Source organism: Penicillium roqueforti (genome assembly GCF_015533775.1).
Source record: "Penicillium roqueforti strain LCP96 04111 chromosome Unknown scaffold_02, whole genome shotgun sequence".
Taxonomy (NCBI): domain Eukaryota; kingdom Fungi; phylum Ascomycota; class Eurotiomycetes; order Eurotiales; family Aspergillaceae; genus Penicillium; species Penicillium roqueforti.
In genome coordinates this window covers 1,581,575-1,598,046 of record NW_024067566.1, presented here as the reverse complement: position 1 = coordinate 1,598,046, position 16,472 = coordinate 1,581,575, and the positions used below count along the sequence as shown (strand labels likewise).

The 16,472-nt window shown below is 48.7% G+C and overlaps 8 protein-coding genes across 8 annotated transcripts; 5 read left to right on the top strand and 3 right to left on the bottom strand.

Moving 5' to 3' along the window:
* Window positions 1-1,263: 1,263 nt before the first annotated feature.
* sakA (mitogen-activated protein kinase HOG1) lies at window positions 1,264-2,846 on the top strand (the record flags this gene model as incomplete). Its single annotated transcript, XM_039069512.1, has 9 exons — window positions 1,264-1,319; window positions 1,402-1,449; window positions 1,523-1,652; window positions 1,705-1,748; window positions 1,803-1,902; window positions 1,957-2,313; window positions 2,365-2,443; window positions 2,500-2,683; window positions 2,738-2,846. 9 exons carry the CDS (start codon window positions 1,264-1,266, stop codon window positions 2,844-2,846), a joined length of 1,107 nt encoding a protein of 368 aa, XP_038932202.1.
* Window positions 2,847-3,469: 623 nt separating this feature from the next.
* On the top strand, window positions 3,470-6,273 carry LCP9604111_2074 (uncharacterized protein; the record flags this gene model as incomplete). The annotated part of the gene is made up of 6 exons (XM_039069511.1): window positions 3,470-3,528; window positions 3,626-3,730; window positions 3,849-4,091; window positions 4,209-4,236; window positions 4,288-4,348; window positions 4,400-6,273. 6 exons carry the CDS (start codon window positions 3,470-3,472, stop codon window positions 6,271-6,273), a joined length of 2,370 nt encoding a protein of 789 aa, XP_038932201.1.
* Window positions 6,274-7,001: 728 nt separating this feature from the next.
* Window positions 7,002-9,434, bottom strand: culA (cullin culA; the record flags this gene model as incomplete). The annotated part of the gene is made up of 5 exons (XM_039069510.1): window positions 7,002-7,190; window positions 7,251-9,148; window positions 9,203-9,273; window positions 9,334-9,350; window positions 9,426-9,434. The coding sequence occupies 5 exons, from the start codon at window positions 9,432-9,434 to the stop codon at window positions 7,002-7,004; spliced, it is 2,184 nt and encodes a 727-aa protein (XP_038932200.1).
* Window positions 9,435-9,481: 47 nt separating this feature from the next.
* On the bottom strand, window positions 9,482-10,978 carry LCP9604111_2072 (uncharacterized protein; the record flags this gene model as incomplete). The annotated part of the gene is made up of 4 exons (XM_039069509.1): window positions 9,482-9,495; window positions 9,561-9,666; window positions 9,739-10,012; window positions 10,968-10,978. The coding sequence occupies 4 exons, from the start codon at window positions 10,976-10,978 to the stop codon at window positions 9,482-9,484; spliced, it is 405 nt and encodes a 134-aa protein (XP_038932199.1).
* A 225-nt stretch (window positions 10,979-11,203) lies between these two features.
* LCP9604111_2071 (cupin domain-containing protein) lies at window positions 11,204-11,740 on the top strand (the record flags this gene model as incomplete). The annotated part of the gene is made up of 1 exon (XM_039069508.1): window positions 11,204-11,740. One exon carries the CDS (start codon window positions 11,204-11,206, stop codon window positions 11,738-11,740), a length of 537 nt encoding a protein of 178 aa, XP_038932198.1.
* Window positions 11,741-11,828: 88 nt separating this feature from the next.
* LCP9604111_2070 (phospholipase D regulator) lies at window positions 11,829-13,061 on the bottom strand (the record flags this gene model as incomplete). The annotated part of the gene is made up of 3 exons (XM_039069507.1): window positions 11,829-11,853; window positions 11,910-12,777; window positions 12,836-13,061. The coding sequence occupies 3 exons, from the start codon at window positions 13,059-13,061 to the stop codon at window positions 11,829-11,831; spliced, it is 1,119 nt and encodes a 372-aa protein (XP_038932197.1).
* A 367-nt stretch (window positions 13,062-13,428) lies between these two features.
* On the top strand, window positions 13,429-14,363 carry LCP9604111_2069 (mitochondrial K+-H+ exchange-related family protein; the record flags this gene model as incomplete). The annotated part of the gene is made up of 3 exons (XM_039069505.1): window positions 13,429-13,865; window positions 13,920-13,975; window positions 14,029-14,363. The coding sequence occupies 3 exons, from the start codon at window positions 13,429-13,431 to the stop codon at window positions 14,361-14,363; spliced, it is 828 nt and encodes a 275-aa protein (XP_038932196.1).
* Window positions 14,364-14,635: 272 nt separating this feature from the next.
* On the top strand, window positions 14,636-15,975 carry end3 (cytoskeletal adaptor protein SagA; the record flags this gene model as incomplete). Its single annotated transcript, XM_039069504.1, has 3 exons — window positions 14,636-14,875; window positions 14,940-15,174; window positions 15,236-15,975. The coding sequence occupies 3 exons, from the start codon at window positions 14,636-14,638 to the stop codon at window positions 15,973-15,975; spliced, it is 1,215 nt and encodes a 404-aa protein (XP_038932195.1).
* Between the last annotated feature and the right edge of the window lie 497 nt (window positions 15,976-16,472).

Sequence of the window (16,472 nt, the reverse complement as noted above, 5' to 3'; positions counted from 1 at the left end):
TCAGGCTTGTAGACGGATGTACAGGGCGCACTGGCAAGATCAAGGCTAGGAAGAGCACCTTGACATTGGTATTATTAATACCTAGGCAGTGTGAGGTAGAGAGGTAATCGTCAGGCTCCACGGAGAGTCACTATATATATATCTCCCATGAATATATGTTTGTATGCGAATGTGCACATGTCTATCAGGTACACTTAGGGAATACATCCCCGGAGATATATCTCCAGAGTTTAAAATAAGCTGCATTCCTGTCCAGTCAAGCACCTCATTCAAAGGCCTTTGTTGCATGTACTAGTTGTCCGCAGTAGCGTGGCAGGCATTGTTTCACATGTCCCAGCCGCCAAATTGCATCCAGGAGTTGCATTGTTGTAAGCTAAGAAGACACGTCAGAGAATATTGGAGCTGGCCTATTGGGACAGTCAATTGTGCTTTGATAGCCGGAGGGATGTGCTCTAGGCTTGGGGAACGGACCTCTTTTACAGCAATGTCTTCCGGGACAGTCTACCAGACCTATAGAAGCACCAGAGAGGAAGCTATGGTAGAGCTTATATACATGTAGATTTGGTAAATTCCGATATCTACCATGTCTGCTTAAGGGGGTTGAAGGTGAGGGGTTGTACTCTGACCTGCCAAGGTTCTCAATAGAGGCCCAAGAGCTCTCCGTATATGGTTCTCGAGCGAGTTAAGCGCAGAATTAAAAAAATATATAGATATACATAGATAAAATTTACCGCATTGATCTGTCTATACAAGTTCTACAGTCTATATCAACGATATCAACGAGCAATCCTGTTCAAGGGAAACATCTTCCGGGATAAGACCAGGGTCTGGGCCGCGTGGTGGAGCGAGGGTTACCTGCCAACTTTGGAAGTTCGCATAACCAACACCTGGACATGAGATAGGATGAGAATTGTATAGTTGCAAGGAACAACACCTCCACAGAGATTTTAACATAGAAATACAACCACCGTGCCAACCTGCATATAATATTCAGAGAACCCACTTTAATACACGGGCTAGAAGCTGCTGAGTCATCCACATAACCGGACTTCGCCAACGTCATCGGCCTTGTTTTCTGCGCTTTTCACCCAGTCCCTTCCCCACACCTGTTGCCAACACACTTGCTTTCTTCGCGACCCCTTTCTTCTGGCAATTTTCTCTGGAAAGCTACCATCTTCACTCTCCTTCGTCTTGTTTGACGTGGAATTCTGATAGGAATATCTCTCTTTCTCGTTTACCGCTTGCATACCCCCACCTTCCATCATGGCGGAATTCGTGCGTGCCCAGATTTTTGGCACCACCTTTGAGATCACCAGCCGGTTCGCAATGCCCTGTTCCTTGGTATCTACTTGGGGTGCTTCATAAGCGCCTTGAGAGGATGTTGGTGCTAACTGATTCTAGGTATACGGAACTACAGCCGGTGGGAATGGGTGCCTTCGGACTGGTCTGGTATGTTGCATTATATGTCGCACAAGATATTTCCAAGACCAAGTATATACTAACAAGGCCACTAATACCACAGTTCGGCCAAAGACCAATTGACCGCACAGCCAGTCGCAGTCAAGAAAATCATGAAGCCGTTCAGTACCCCCGTTCTGTCCAAGCGAACCTACCGCGAGCTGAAGCTGCTCAAACATCTTCGCCACGAGAACGTCCGTACTCCGTCAAATAAATGGACTAGTCTTACTTGCTGACATCCCACAGATTATCAGCTTGAGTGACATTTTCATTTCGCCTTTGGAAGACATGTATGTCCCCCTTACCTACAAAGCGGGGTGAACAGTATAAACTAACGACTACAGCTACTTCGTCACCGAACTTCTGGGAACTGACCTCCACCGACTTCTCACTTCGCGCCCTCTTGAAAAGCAATTCATTCAGTACTTCTTATACCAAATTCTGGTAAGACTTCCACGGGAATAATACCCGGGGCACCGGAATCTAACGTTCTTATAGCGTGGCTTGAAATATGTTCACTCCGCCGGTGTGGTCCACCGGGATCTCAAACCCAGCAACATCCTGATTAACGAGAACTGTGATCTGAAAATCTGCGACTTTGGTCTTGCTCGCATTCAGGACCCGCAAATGACCGGCTATGTCTCAACACGATACTACCGCGCGCCCGAGATCATGCTCACCTGGCAAAAGTACGACGTCGAGGTAGACATCTGGAGCGCGGGCTGCATCTTCGCCGAGATGTTGGAAGGAAAGCCGCTGTTCCCCGGAAAGGACCATGTCAACCAGTTCTCGATCATTACGGAGCTGCTCGGTACTCCTCCCGAGGACGTGATCCAGACTATCTGCAGCGAGAATGTGAGTTATGCTTTGTTTAGAAAGACGAGAACATGCTAATATATGGTCTAGACCCTCCGATTTGTCAAGTCACTACCAAAGCGCGAGCGCCAACCACTCGCAAATAAATTCAAGAACGCCGATGCCGATGGTACGTCATAGTTTGCACCATAGAGTTGTGAACAATGCGCTAACTTGTTTTTTTAGCGGTTGACCTGCTCGAGCGGATGCTGGTTTTCAACCCGAAGCAGCGCATTCAAGCCACAGAAGCATTAGCGCATGAGTACCTGGCGCCCTACCATGACCCCACCGACGAACCTGTCGCACAAGAGAAGTTCGATTGGTCGTTCAATGATGCCGATTTGCCGGTAGATACTTGGAAGATCATGATGTACGTTCCGAATATGTTACCGGCCACGATTTTTTTACTAATTTTCCACCCTAGGTACTCGGAAATCCTCGACTTCCACAACATTGAACAAGGCAACGAGGCTGGCCAAGCCTTGGTACAGGGCGCAGTACAGGGCAACGCTACTGGACAGGCATTCGCATAATGTTTTTGACGTGAGACCTTCCCCCCCCCTCCCCCAAGAAACGCTCTTCTGCCATTGAATTCCAGTTTCAAAAGTTGAAGTCTGGCTCTATTTCTGTTCAAGGGTGCTACGAAGCTGGCGTATTCACTGTGTTTTTTATTTTATTTTTCATTTTCTATTTTGTTCTTTTTTTATTTCTGGAAATCCTTGTCCATAACTCTTCCGGCGTCGTCAAGAATTGGTTGGTGATTAAGAGAAATCATACGGGGAATCTGATTCAGTTCAGCGATGGAGCACCTCATAACCTATAATCCTTTGAAATATCTACGCAATCTAAGTTATTTCCTCAACACCACGGAGTAGTTACCTACTACTAGTAGTATATCACTTTTCCCCAATTAGCCTACCTGTGTTGCATATTGGCGGGGCTACCCTCACCGCCCGCTCCCCGTGCGATAACCGTATCAGCGATGTTCCCCTGTTTGCGACGATCTCAGTCTCATGCGAAACGAAACCTACGTCGAGGTTTTGGAGGAGAAGCAGCTACTTTCTACATGTTGCAAACCATTCATTTGAACTGCGTATTCTCGGCATTCTAATTGCATTTCTCAAAGCCGCACCGAATCCGTTCGAGGTTCGGCGCGATGGCTGTCCATCATAAACAAGACACAATTGTCTTAGTCATAGATTTCCACCATGCACGGTGAGCCACGAGACACTCGAGAGCCGAACTCGTATCGTTGAAAAGAATACGAAGACGGACATAATGGAACCTGGCTGACTGAGACAAACACCTACAGCGGCCCTGAAATTGAGCATTGCATTGCCGAAGAAGGAACCGACCCAGCAACCGAGAATGACTGGTCTCTGCTCCCATTCATGGCCCTATCCGACGGAGCACATCTGTACGATACCCCTGTCCCCGACACGCATCTCGTTTCCTCCCTTCTTTGTCTCCTCTGGCGCAATCCCGCGACAAGGAGCGCCGATTTGCGCCAAACCCACTAACTCGTCGGATCGCAGATCGACCGAGGAATTCTCATATTTCACACTCTGCCGAAAGGCCACATCCACTGCGCCTGAAACCTCCCTGTTCGGCATCGCCTGCTCCCGCCAGATTGATTCGAGTCTGCTTATCAACCCGTCGCCCGATGTGACTCGGTCAACGGTACAAAAGGCCGTCGTGGTCGTGACAGATACTCCGCAGCGAGTAGGTCATTTGCGCGAGAAGCTCTCCGTGGTGACTTCGGCTTGGTTCGCGCAACGGTATGTGGAATATACTTGTCCCGGTGGGCTATTTGCTTCCCTGATGCGCTGGCATGGAAGTGGAATAGAACCTGGCTTGAATGGGGAATCTGGCTAATTCGGCACTGTTATAAACAGTGACTTCTCGGATATTGATATCTTGAAGGTATGTACTAGTTGCGGCAATGTATAGAATGAAATGCTGACATGGATACAGAAATTCCGCGAGGGCTTGGTGATTTCTCTGTTGAATGATGGCCCCAAAGATCAGAACTTGGGTAAGGATATCATCCTCTCCGATATGTGTGAAGCTTCGCTAATTTATGAAGGCCTCTCGCTACGGGAGATGATTCACGAATTCAAATTTCAGACTTTGGTTCTTTTTAAAGCACTACTGTTGCAGCCCAAGATGCTTTTCTTCGGGACGCGCTGTGAACGCCTATGCATGATTCAGTTTTCGCTTATTTCTTTAATACCCGGCCTCATCAACAGCTTGCAGGACTGCGCAGATCCTGCTTTTGACACCTACTCTCAGACTGTTGAGAAACCAACATCTCTCAAGACGAGTGACAGAAGTTCTTTGTTGGCATACATGGGGCTCCCATTGCAGATTTTCGGAAAGGGAAGCATGTTTGGCCCCTATACACCCCTCCAGCTGCTGGATCTGCTGGCAGATGATGGCACAAAATCTTATGTGGTTGGCTCAACAAACTCGCTACTTCTCCAGCAAAAGGACCGGTACAGTGATATTCTAATTAACCTTGACGAAGACAGTATCGTCATAAATTCTCCTTCCCTCCGCAATGCCCTAGTTCTCTCAGCGGCCGATAGGCGCTGGATTGACCTGCTCACACAAATTGTCAATGACACTTGGGACGAGGAACATCCTTCACAACCCAATACCCTTGGCTTTATGGGCTCAGAAGAATTCATTCGACTACAGTTCGAAGAATACTTGTTAGCATTATTATCGTCCATGAAGTACCACGAGGAGCTCTACCCATCCGACGTTGGAGAATCGGCGGCTCGCAGCAGAACCCAGCTGCAAAACCTCAACATTGAAGGAGACCCTGCCACCGACTTCAATACAGAGTTCCTTACCCAGTGGAAGACCACATATAATTACGCCCTGTTCTCACGTCTCACTTCGGATGCGCTCCTATTTTCCATCACTGAGCCACGACACCCAAGCGCCGGCGGTCTGACAATGGAAGATGTCCAAAGACGACTCGCACAACAGGTAGCAGACCTCCACCTTGATGAGCGTGTCCGGGAAGGTCGCGAGGCTCTGAACCGCCACTTCTCAACCGGACAAAAAAAAGTGAGCGCGGCATTTACCAGCTTCTGGTCCGATCTCGAGACTATGCGCGAAGCGCAACGCAAACGCACCGAAGAGAGAGCCGCCTCCCAATCGCAGCGCACCTCCATCGACAAAGAAACCCCAATATCACTAATACCCACTTCACCGAATCCCTCCGATGCCTCCTGGTTCGCAAACCGCCCAAGGGCATCCGTCGACCTGACACAGGCTCAGGCCTCCGTGAGCGTAGCTAGCCAAAAAGCCGGCTCGTATCTTAGCTCGTGGGGCACCTGGGCGAGCGAAAAGCGGCGCGAATGGCAAGAAAAGCGCGTGACATCCCCGAGCCCAAGTACCTCTCCCAATGCCGAATTGACCTCGGCATCCACCCCGATCTTGTCCATCGTTACCCAAACAGCCGAGATGGACCGCGGCCGCCGCCGCTCCATCCTGCGTAATAGCGAAGGCAACGAGAGCCCCAAGGAGGGTCTGAGCCGCAGCACCAGTCGGAGAAAGAGGTGGAGTAATATCATACTCAGACGCGATAGCGGCGAGTTCCAGCGCTACGAAGACGTCCCCACGTCCGATTCTATCGAAACTCCCTTCCCCAAGTCTCCCCTGTCACAGGGGTTCCCGGCTTATGATCCGCACAAGCAGACCGAGAACCTTAAGCAAGATGGAAAGGATACCGTTGATGCAGACGGGTTCGCCCCTGTGGCTCTCACGTCGAATGAAGGCCTAGGGTTGAGTCTCAAGACCGAGGAGACTGTTCCCCAGATCCAGAAGGAGCCCACCCCCCCGAGCGGCGAGGAGGTAGATACACCGCTTGAGGACTTGGCGACAGGGCTCCCTGTCAAAGAGGAGGCGCATCCGGTCCAGAGCAAAGACTCGTCTGGTACGAACTAGTGCGCTGGACTTGGGACCTGGATTTGATTTGCGTTTTATGCATCTAGGGTGATTCAGCACTTCATGGACTTTCGGTCTTCTGTTCTCTGTCTCTCTTGTCGTCTCTACTTTGCATAGCATGTCCATTCTAGCACAGTTCTTGTCTTGACTATACATAAGGACGCACTGGGTCTAGCCAATACTACGCATATTGATCCGCTGAATGAAATATTGAAGTGAACGTTTCTACGATGTTCAATATTGATCAGCGTTGTTTTAATCTTCGAATACCTAATAGCCAGCTATGCAGAACATAATCATGAATTTATTGTATTTTGTTATTTTTTTTATTTTCAGAAAAGAGAAGAAACAGAGAGTGAAGAGCGAAGAGCAAAAAAGCAAGGAAAATAATCAGGTCATCATTTGTTTGTCGTCTCAGCGCTATGAAGAAACATAAGATAAGTCGCCGATACAATGAGAAGAATTCATGCTCCTATCAGCCTGATTCTATCCGCTAGCTATCCATTGTAGGAGTTCTATCCTGGACCAGCAGAGGTCCCATACCCTTTGCGGTGCTATTTCATCATCGATGGTATAGAAGGGTAAAGGGACACAGGAAGCCACTGGTGTCGGAAAGAGACAGTAGCAAAAGCAGAGAGCAACAGAAAAAGGAAATAGAAACGAGTTAATTGTGCAATATTGGAGGAAGTGGGCGGGAAGGGGAAGGGGGAAGGGGAATTTAATTCGATTTAAGCAATGTACGAGATTTCATCGCCGTCCATGCGCTCAATGTAATCCTTCTCCATAAGGGCTTCAATGTTCTTCTTGATGTCGGGAATTTTAGGCGGGAAGCGGGATTTGACCTGCTGGATAACCTCCTGAACAAGCTGTACATGCTTCATCTTCTTGCGTGACTTCATGATTCGAACAATGGCAGACTATAGCAAGGTTAGGACAAATAGACTGTGTGGGGAGTGATGATTAGGTAGGAGACATACTTGAAGCAGAAGCTTCCTGTCCTCTTCTATCGTTTTGTGTGTGTCGTCGGCCTCAACCTTTGCCTCAGACTTGATCTGAATGTTCAGGTTGACCTTGACCTTCTTACTCTTGAAGTTGTAGTTCAGTGTAAACGAAGTGGAGGGCTCGGGCTTAGCGCCCTCGGGGCTGGCGATGAGGACTTTGGCCTTGAGCAGGATGCTAAGGTTGGGATCGAGGATTTCGGTAGCTAGGGTAGTAGCCTTTTCGATCTCACCGTAGGACAGAGTGTCGGTTTCATTGAAGAGAAGAAGAATGCCCATCTGATAGGTCGACACCTGGAAAGTGTAGGGCACCTTGGCGTTTTTGATGTAGTTAGCTTTGATTTCGCCCTTGCATAGCTGCCACAGCCATGTCAACTTGCGGCCGTTGTGCTTGTCAAAGTAAAATGTCTGGAACCGTTCGGCGGTCTTGACTATCTCCGGTGGCGCAAGGAATGGGGTGGTCGGGGCATTGAGGGGCCAGAAGCCAGTTCCCAGGATTTGGAAGTGGGCATCGCACATTTTCTTTCGGTCTTCATCCTCTAGTACTTTGTCCTGCCAGACCTTGTAGTTGTTATTAAGATCCTTGGAAATCTGCATGTCCTGGAACATGCGTTGCAGCTTGTTGGTATATTCGAAACCACACGCCTCCTTCAGTTTGCTGATCATGCTTGTTTCAGCATCGTCAGAAACAGAGCTCACATGGACTAGACGTTTGGCGAGGTTCTTGGAATAGAACTTCTGGAAAACGTCTTTGTCTTCGATGTACTTGAAGACTGTCATGATTTGCACCAGCATCTCCTCAAGCTCCGACTCTTCAGCCGACTTGGATCCTTTCTTGAGCAGTGAGTCCGTATATTTTGCCAGCAGTTCGGGAGACTTAGAAGAGCTCGTCTTGCAGACGCGGTTTCGGTTGACGAACTCTCGGCAGGCGTTATCAAGGGAACGCACGAACTCGGCCTCGCCATTAAAGGCCTCGTCGACCAAGTTCTGGTACCTTGTGTGAACTTGCAGTAGGGCATCGACATACAACTTGGGCTCGAGTGTTTCGCCCTCCGAAGCAACCTTCTCGACAGCAGCCAAACCAGCCCGTCTCACGTGGTTCTCAAAGGTCGCGCGCAGAGGATCCAAGCCTTCCTTGATCCTTGATAAGAGTCGATACATACGAGCAAGATCGTCCTGACGTTCGTTATCCAGCAAGACTTGGAACTCGTCGCGAAGCAAAGTTGAGTGGGCAGTGACGAGAACAGACAGGCAGGTATCGGTCAAGCTCTTGGTGACATCTGGATGCAAATACAGACCGACCCGGAGCTTCTCCTCTTCCAGACGAGCTTCTGCCTTCTTCATGTATTCCACCACACTATTTTCGGCCACGAACTGCCGTGACTCATTTTCATAATAGCTTCTGGTGGCACGGATGAACGGCTGCTGGAAGTACTGCCGATAGACATCTAGTGTTGACTTAGAGCTATCGTTCTCATCCAGACCCAGTGACACGAAGGAGTCCACAATAGCTTTGATCTGGGACTGTTCGATGGTTTCGCCATTCCGTTGCTTCTCGATCAAATTCAGAACAGCGTCCATGACCTTCTCATGGACTTTTTCGAAAAATTCCGTTTTCCATTTAACCAAATGCAGAGTGTAAACATCATAGACATTTTTCTTGCCCTCGTCGATCTCACGCTTGACCCAGTGCCGATTGAGGTAGCGGAAAATGTGGTTCACGTACTTGGCGGCGGTCGTATAGCGGTACCATTCGCGAATGTAGAAGCCAAGAAGGCCTTCCTCGGTGTGGCTCTGTGATTGTTTGTAGACCTTATTCAGATGGGACGAGAGGTATTCGCCGAGTAATTTGTAAAGTTCCTCGCCGAGCAGATGGGCTTGGGTCCAGGTCAGCTCATATCGAGAACTGGCATACAGGGGGAAAAACGAACCCCCACGTGATCCTTGTAGGCCTTGGCCACTAGCGACTGCTTTTTGGGATGTGCAGAAGTTATGGACAGCCCTAATATCAATGTGTGAGTGTGGTTCTCGTCAGAGAAGTGGTGTTGAATCTTGAACACACGTGTACAGAGCCATGTACTAGACAAAAACAACCAGTAAGCTTCTATTTTTTAAACACCCTCATCGACAGGGATCGTTCGGCATTTCACTTACGGTCTTCATATCGATTCCGGCGTCAAGGTTGAGCATGACGCTCTCGATTCCTGCTTCTAGGAATGTCCAACTAACCCAGTTAGCTCATGCCATACCATCGCATTGAAGCAAAATCCCAATTCATTGTCTGCTCACGTTGAATCAAGGTCATCCTTGTGAGGTACCGGCGGCATCGCGGGAGACATCGCGGTTGCAGGGGAGGTGGGATGCGGAAGAAGGTGAGTGGTCCAGGCCGAGAGTCCTACTCCACTAAGTCAGCAACGCGCTCTTAACTCTCGATAGTAACCAGTAGGTTACACGTCATGAATATTACCTCAAGACGGTTGTAGCGCCACAAGTCACGCCTCAAAGGATCTTCGAGTGATCGAATGAGGGTAGACGCTTGGGAGGAGGGGTTGTTGCAAGAGTGGGGTCCAGACAGTCGAGGAAAAAGAGTAAGACGATATCCTCGGGAACGTCTAGAGCAAAGATTGGAAAAGAGATAAGGCAGAACAGGAGCAGAGAAATGATGAGGCTGAGTAGGACCAGCGTGGGGATGATGGCCTTGTTGCCGCAGGCGGTGAGGTGGCGGAGCTTTCCCGCTAAATCTACATCATCGGCTTTGATGCTTTTGATCAAAGCGAATCTAGATGCTCTAAGTATATAGATTATTATTTCTTTATCAGACGATACTTTAGCATGTGGTGATATACATGTATTGGGGCTTTGGTTTCTCTATAATAAACCTGTCTCTATATCTGTATCACGACATATATCTCTAGTGAGACTTGATCCATAGATCTATATTTATACCCAGTACTAGTACGGACTTCAAACTCTTCTAGACATATAGCAAAGCTAGGCTGTAAAAGAAGCACCCTGCTGTCTTAGAATCTTAGAAACAGATGGGAATACATGACTATAACCTTCAAGTTCCCTGATCAGGTCTAGTCTACGTGTGTACTTTGTAGTGTACAAATAAATGACGACATTCGCATATCTTGAGACAATCGTGCCAAGCTAACACCTACGGCTGCAAATTAGGTATCTTTTATATAGTAACTTCATACAAAAGGTACATAATCATAACATCGATTTTAACTCCCAAACTAGTTAGGAGAAAAATATGAAGATATATTCAACTAGTATCAACCCTAGTAAGAATTATCATGCTTGAAGAAAGATATGTATTTTAGAGTGACTTGAACATCTACGGAGTAGAAATATCCCACTCAAGATCTTCTTTTCGTCAAGCATGCTGCAGGATTCGACTGGATGAAAAGTCATCTCGGACACAGAAGGGCCCGGCTAAGCAAAAGAGAGCGAAATTCTTGTTTAGAATGAAAATCATTTACAATAGCATCATATAAATTGGTGAAACTGATTTCAGGCCTTAATTATATACAACAGAACCTGACAAACACGGCCCCGAATAACTATTTCTGGAAGAAAAGTCGATACTGCGCTAACCTTTTGTATGAAGTTACTTTATAGAGAGTATAAGATACCAATCAGTATGATTGCAAATGGAATTTTGCTATCGGTGCAGCCAGCCCACCACACCGGATTGCCATGATTAGTATGTACGAAATACGAAAGTAGTAAAAAGTGCCAATCATATATAGCCAGGAGAATGTATGGTCATTAACCTACATACCTGAGGTTCTATGTACTTTATTGACAGCCCACCAAGGATGATGTCATACCTGCGCGCCGAGGTATTACCGCCCAACCTACAACATAACTCCTCCAAACATTTCTCCAATGCAGAATGAGCAAAGCAAAAACAATCACTCGCAATGGCCATAACTCCACAGTCAGACATTCAAGTGACCACTCGCCAAATCCCCGAGTGGCAACGTATACCGAACACTTCGATCCAATCCAAGCCGCTCATGATATACCATGGGGCCTTCAATGCCACAGCTACAGAGCTCGAAGATCACCTGGAGGCAGTAGGCGAGGTTGTTCCTCAGTGGGTGTTTAGCATGTACACCCAAACCCACTTTCACTCCACAACGCCAGAGGTGCTCGGGGTCGTTTCAGGGAGAGCACGTCTGTGTTTTGGAGGCGGAAAGAACCCCGGACGATTTGAGCCAACGGTACAGCGCGGTGATTTTATCATTGTGCCTGCGGGCGTGGGTCATCGACTTTTAGAGGACCTGCACTGGAATCAGGAAGAGTTCCAAATGGTGGGCGCATATCCACTCGGAAAACAGTGGGATATGTGTTATGGGAGGCCAGAAGAGGAAGCAAAGTTGCGGAGAATCAAGGATGTGGCGTGGTTCCGTCAAGATCCATTGTATGGTGGTGACGGCCCTGCCATGCACGTCTAAAATTGCGCCTGCGCAATATCAAGTATCGCTTAAATGGTATATGTAATCAACAGCTAAAAGATTCATGAAACACAACAAGGCTCAAAAATCACTGTGTTACTCTCTCGACAAGCCTATCAGAGCGTTAGAAAATGGACTGAGTATGCCAATTATAGACAGGGGGGCTTACCTGAGAACACTAATGGAGAACGTCATAAGCCAAGCCAAGAGCGCGACCAGCAATACGGAAGCAAGTGCCTTTTGTCGCGTACATATCCCATCATTTCGAGGATCGATTGTTTGGTTGACCTCCGCTTCGGTGCAGGATCCTGTCACCTCAGAAAGTGAAGCAAATGCCAAACTAAGATTGGCGGAATCGAAGACGATAAAGAAGATATCCAGAAGGAGGAGACGGGCTTTAGCAGAAGGAGAACGCAAACCCAAGGGCTTTGACGTGTATTCATCGAAGGTGATGTATAGGAGGTAAACCATGGCGACTGCATCGACGATAATTGCCATCAATGCAGATGGGCCTTGAGGGTGTGTCCCTTGATTAGCCATTTGCTGAATTGATCCACCCAGGGCCAGTGCAGAGAGTGAGAAGCACCAGACAGTCATTCGAAGAATCAACGGTACGATCGGACTTCGCAGAAGCGTGTTTCTGAAACGCGTGATCCAAATCTCCCTTCGCCCTCCGCTGTGCAGCGGGTACTCCGGACTATCGCCCTCCAAATGCTTTCCTCGCCATGGTTGCGAGTAATCACCATGATTCTCATTCAGCCATTCTGACGTGACATGCTGTTCCTCTCTACCGGGCGGTCGGGGGTATTGGATCGCTCGTGAGAATGTCACCCAGCGTGATTCACGGTTGACCATTGGAGAGTCCTCCACGAAGAGGCCATTGTTGGTCGTGTGGTTAGGTTTCGGCTTCGAGGACGAGTAGGGCGAATGGTTGTGCTGAGCGACACACGCGTCATTTGGTTGGGAAGGGAGTAAGCTATCGTTTGCCGTAGCTTTATCTCCGTCCTCCTCGGGTTCGTCGACCGAGCGAATCCAGGCTATAAAGACTCGCTATTAGTGAGTGATCGTCGAATTGAGCTTTAAATGGAACCATACCAGGTAAAGATCGCAAGGCGAAGCGTTGGGAGTATGCGATCTCTTCCGCTGTCTGGCCCTGGCCATCTGTATGCGCAAGTGATAGATCGGAAGCTTTATTGTGAACAGTGGGCTCAGTCTCAATGCTAAGCTGGGATGTCAGGGGCGCCTCTGGAATGGGCGAACACTTCTCTGTCAGCTTGTCACCAATGATCCGCCCTGGAGGGCTGTCTTTGGAGCTGTGCATAATACAGGACAGAAATTGAAAGCTGAAACCCGGGAGTCGCGGGAAACTTCAATCAATAGTTTGCCCGCGAATCCCCAATTGTTTCTTGTTCAAGTATGAAGTTAAAGTGTTCAGGGACCGAAACCAAAGTGTACGCGGACCTCGGATGACGTCTGGATTTATGCGCGTGGACCTCCAGGCCTGCTTACTCCCGCATCCCTTTTTCACCCACACGAAAAACAGGATCAAGTTTCAATGAACGTTTAATTTCGAAGTCGTCCACAATATCTCTTAATAACTATTGGATACCTATCAATTATCTTGCCCGCGATCAAGCGATTCTCGATTGTTGAGTGCCAATTGCCAATTTTCCTAGGCATCCACCACCATGCGCCTGTTCCTAATTCCGATCTCCACAAAGCGAGTTCTCGTATATGCTCGGCCCCTTAGCAAGGACTTAGCGAAGGAGCTGTCGGTCCTTGATAGGATCACAACCAAGGCGGCTGAAATATGGGCCAAGTGGGAGGAAGCCGACAAAGGATGGAAGATGCACCTTGTTCGCTGGGGCAATCGAGTCCAGCAACGGATACCATACGAAGAATGGGCCCTCAAAAGCATTCCTTCATTCAAGACCCAACAGCGAGTGAATGGGGATCATGGGAAGACTAAGGTGGATGTGCTGTTCCCTGGTAACGCGGTGCGATTGGAGCGAGTTCAAGATGTACTGCGCACGGTCGCCACGGAGAGACAGGAGCTTCATCGGAAGAAGATGATGTGGTGCTTAATAGCTGCGCCGATTACCGCCCCACTTGGATTGATACCAGTGTATGTGAAAGACATGAGCCTTCTCCGGTGATATGGTATACTAATAAAGAGCAGGGTTCCGAATATTCCCTTTTTCTACTTGGCATATCGGGGCTGGTCCCACTGGCGCGGTTAGTTTTGATCGTCTACATTGCGATGGCTCATAAAACTGACGAGAATACAGCATTGAATGGTTCAAAACACCTGGAATTACTCGTCGGACAGAATATCCTCAACCCTATCTCATTACCGGGGCTAGAACAGCTATATGCCAAACGCGTATCTGGAGTACTGGAAGGTTCCGCGACCGAGCCATCATATTCCGAGGTTGCCGACGACATAGAGCAGAGCGAGGATCGGGTCCTGTTGAAGATGTCTGATGCCAAGAAGTTGGCTACGATCCTGGAAGCGCCGGAGCTTGTTTTGGAAGCTGAACGAGCGATTATTCAAGTCGGTGAGCGACTCGAGGCTGCAGAGAAGACTAAACAAGAGAACAAAGACGAGAAGAAGGATTCATGACGCCGAAGATTTAATCGCTACGTGAGGACAGGATAACGAGTTCTCCTACTCAACACAGGAAATCATGTACCATAATGCAAGGAACAGATAGATTCTAATAGATATCCATGTGAAAACTATGATAAACATTTCAATATAAATACTACAGAGAAGGATAAATACATTGTGAGCCCAATGACCTCAGAGCCCCTGACGGAAGTAGGTAAATCCGAGTCTCTCCCCCCATTGTTCCCACCTCATCCTCTACCACGTTTATCGGAGCTCCATACATCATGGCTACTAAAAAGATTGAGCAATGGGAGATTGAGCGATATTGGGAGATCTTCGCCTCATTATCAAATGGTCAAAAACACCTCAACAGCTCCCAGGCCGCCTCCGTGCTGAGGAACAGCCGGCTGCGCGATGATCAACTCGAGAAGGTCTGGGACATTGCCGATGTCGACGGAGACGGAGAGCTAGATTTCGAGGAGTTCTGTGTTGCAATGCGCTTAGTCTTCGACTTAGTGAATGGTGTAAGTGATCCATCCTCCTGAATAATTATCGGATCGCTCTAACACAAGTCTTATCTGCAAACAGGAACTACAAGATGTCCCAAATGTCCTGCCAGATTGGCTAGTTCCAGAGTCCAAAGCACATCTCGTCCATGCGACCCGCGCACTAAGCAGCGGACAGGAGCAGTTCGAGCGGATAGAAGACGAGGACGACTCGCTCGGCCTAAAGGACGGCTTTGATTGGTATATGAAGCCCGACGACAAGAACAAGTATGCCGAGATCTACGACGCCAACCGGAACGCGCGCGGCCAAATAGAATGTGAGTAGCCCTTACAGCGTGCTGTGCGCGCCCAGAAAAATACCCCGCTGACAGACCCCAGTCCAACAATTACAACCGCTCTACGAATCGCTCGACGTCCCCGACACGGACGTCCGCTCCGCCTGGAACCTGGTCAACCCCTCCGCATCACCCGCGATAAATAAAGATGCGACGCTCGCCTTCCTGCACATATTGAACTTCCGCCACGAGGGTTTCCGCATCCCACGCACCATCCCCGCCTCGCTGCGTGCCTCATTCGAGCACAACCAGATTGACTACCAAGTTGATAAGGCGCGACCCGCACAGCGTTACGGCGTAGACGGTGACACCGAAACACGGTCAGGCCGCAAGGCCAAGTTCGGCGATACCTACCTCGGCCGTCTAGGCGTTGGTGGCAAGGGCTCGTATCAGCCCAAGGGAACGGATTTCAGCGACACGATCCAGGACGAGGAGTGGGAGAAGGTGCGGCTGCGCCGCGAGCTTGCGGAATTGGAGAAGAAGCTAGAATCCGCCAATAAAGCCTCCGAATCTAGGCGGGATGGGCCGCGCAACGATGGCCGGCCCAACTGGGTTTTGATTAAGAAGGAGGCACTCTCGCTTTTGGAGTATAAGGAGCGGGAGTTGCGCGAGTTGCGTGAGGGCACTGGCCGTGCTAAGGATGGTCAGGATTTGGAGCGACTCCGGGAGGATGTCAAGGCTGTTGGGGAACAGGTGGAAGGGCTGAAGAAACATATGGCCCAACGGCATGATGTCCTTTCGGATCTCCGCAGCCAGATTGAGGACGAGAAAGCTCGGCGGTGATTGACTACTGTGGATGTGGACTAGCGGAATTGTTGGCCTAATACTTTTTGTTTCTTGTTTTCTTTCCATTGCCCCTTTCGCTGCATATATGTCCTACCTTCTTGATTCTCGCGACTATCATGTACAGCCATTTTCTTGTTAGGGAGCTTCAGGCGTCAAATGGATAGTCTTTGCATCTTTATTTCTGACTATGGAATGGGGGCTATGTAACTATAGTGCCGCTAAGGCTCAAGTTATGGTCCATCCTACGCACTACAGTGAGTTTATGCCACTCTATATAAATGGCACTGCACAATCTTTATTGCCGAGTGTAAACATTGAACTAATTGAACATACGGTATAATAGCAATGGTCTAGGTATCTAGACTAGGGAACATACACGAATAAGCCACCCATCCGACCTTGTAGGTAAACGCCAACCAAACCAGCTAGCCGACCAATAGATATGGGTACCATCCAGTAACCTCTAGATATCATCCAGCGTGTAGCTTGGATGG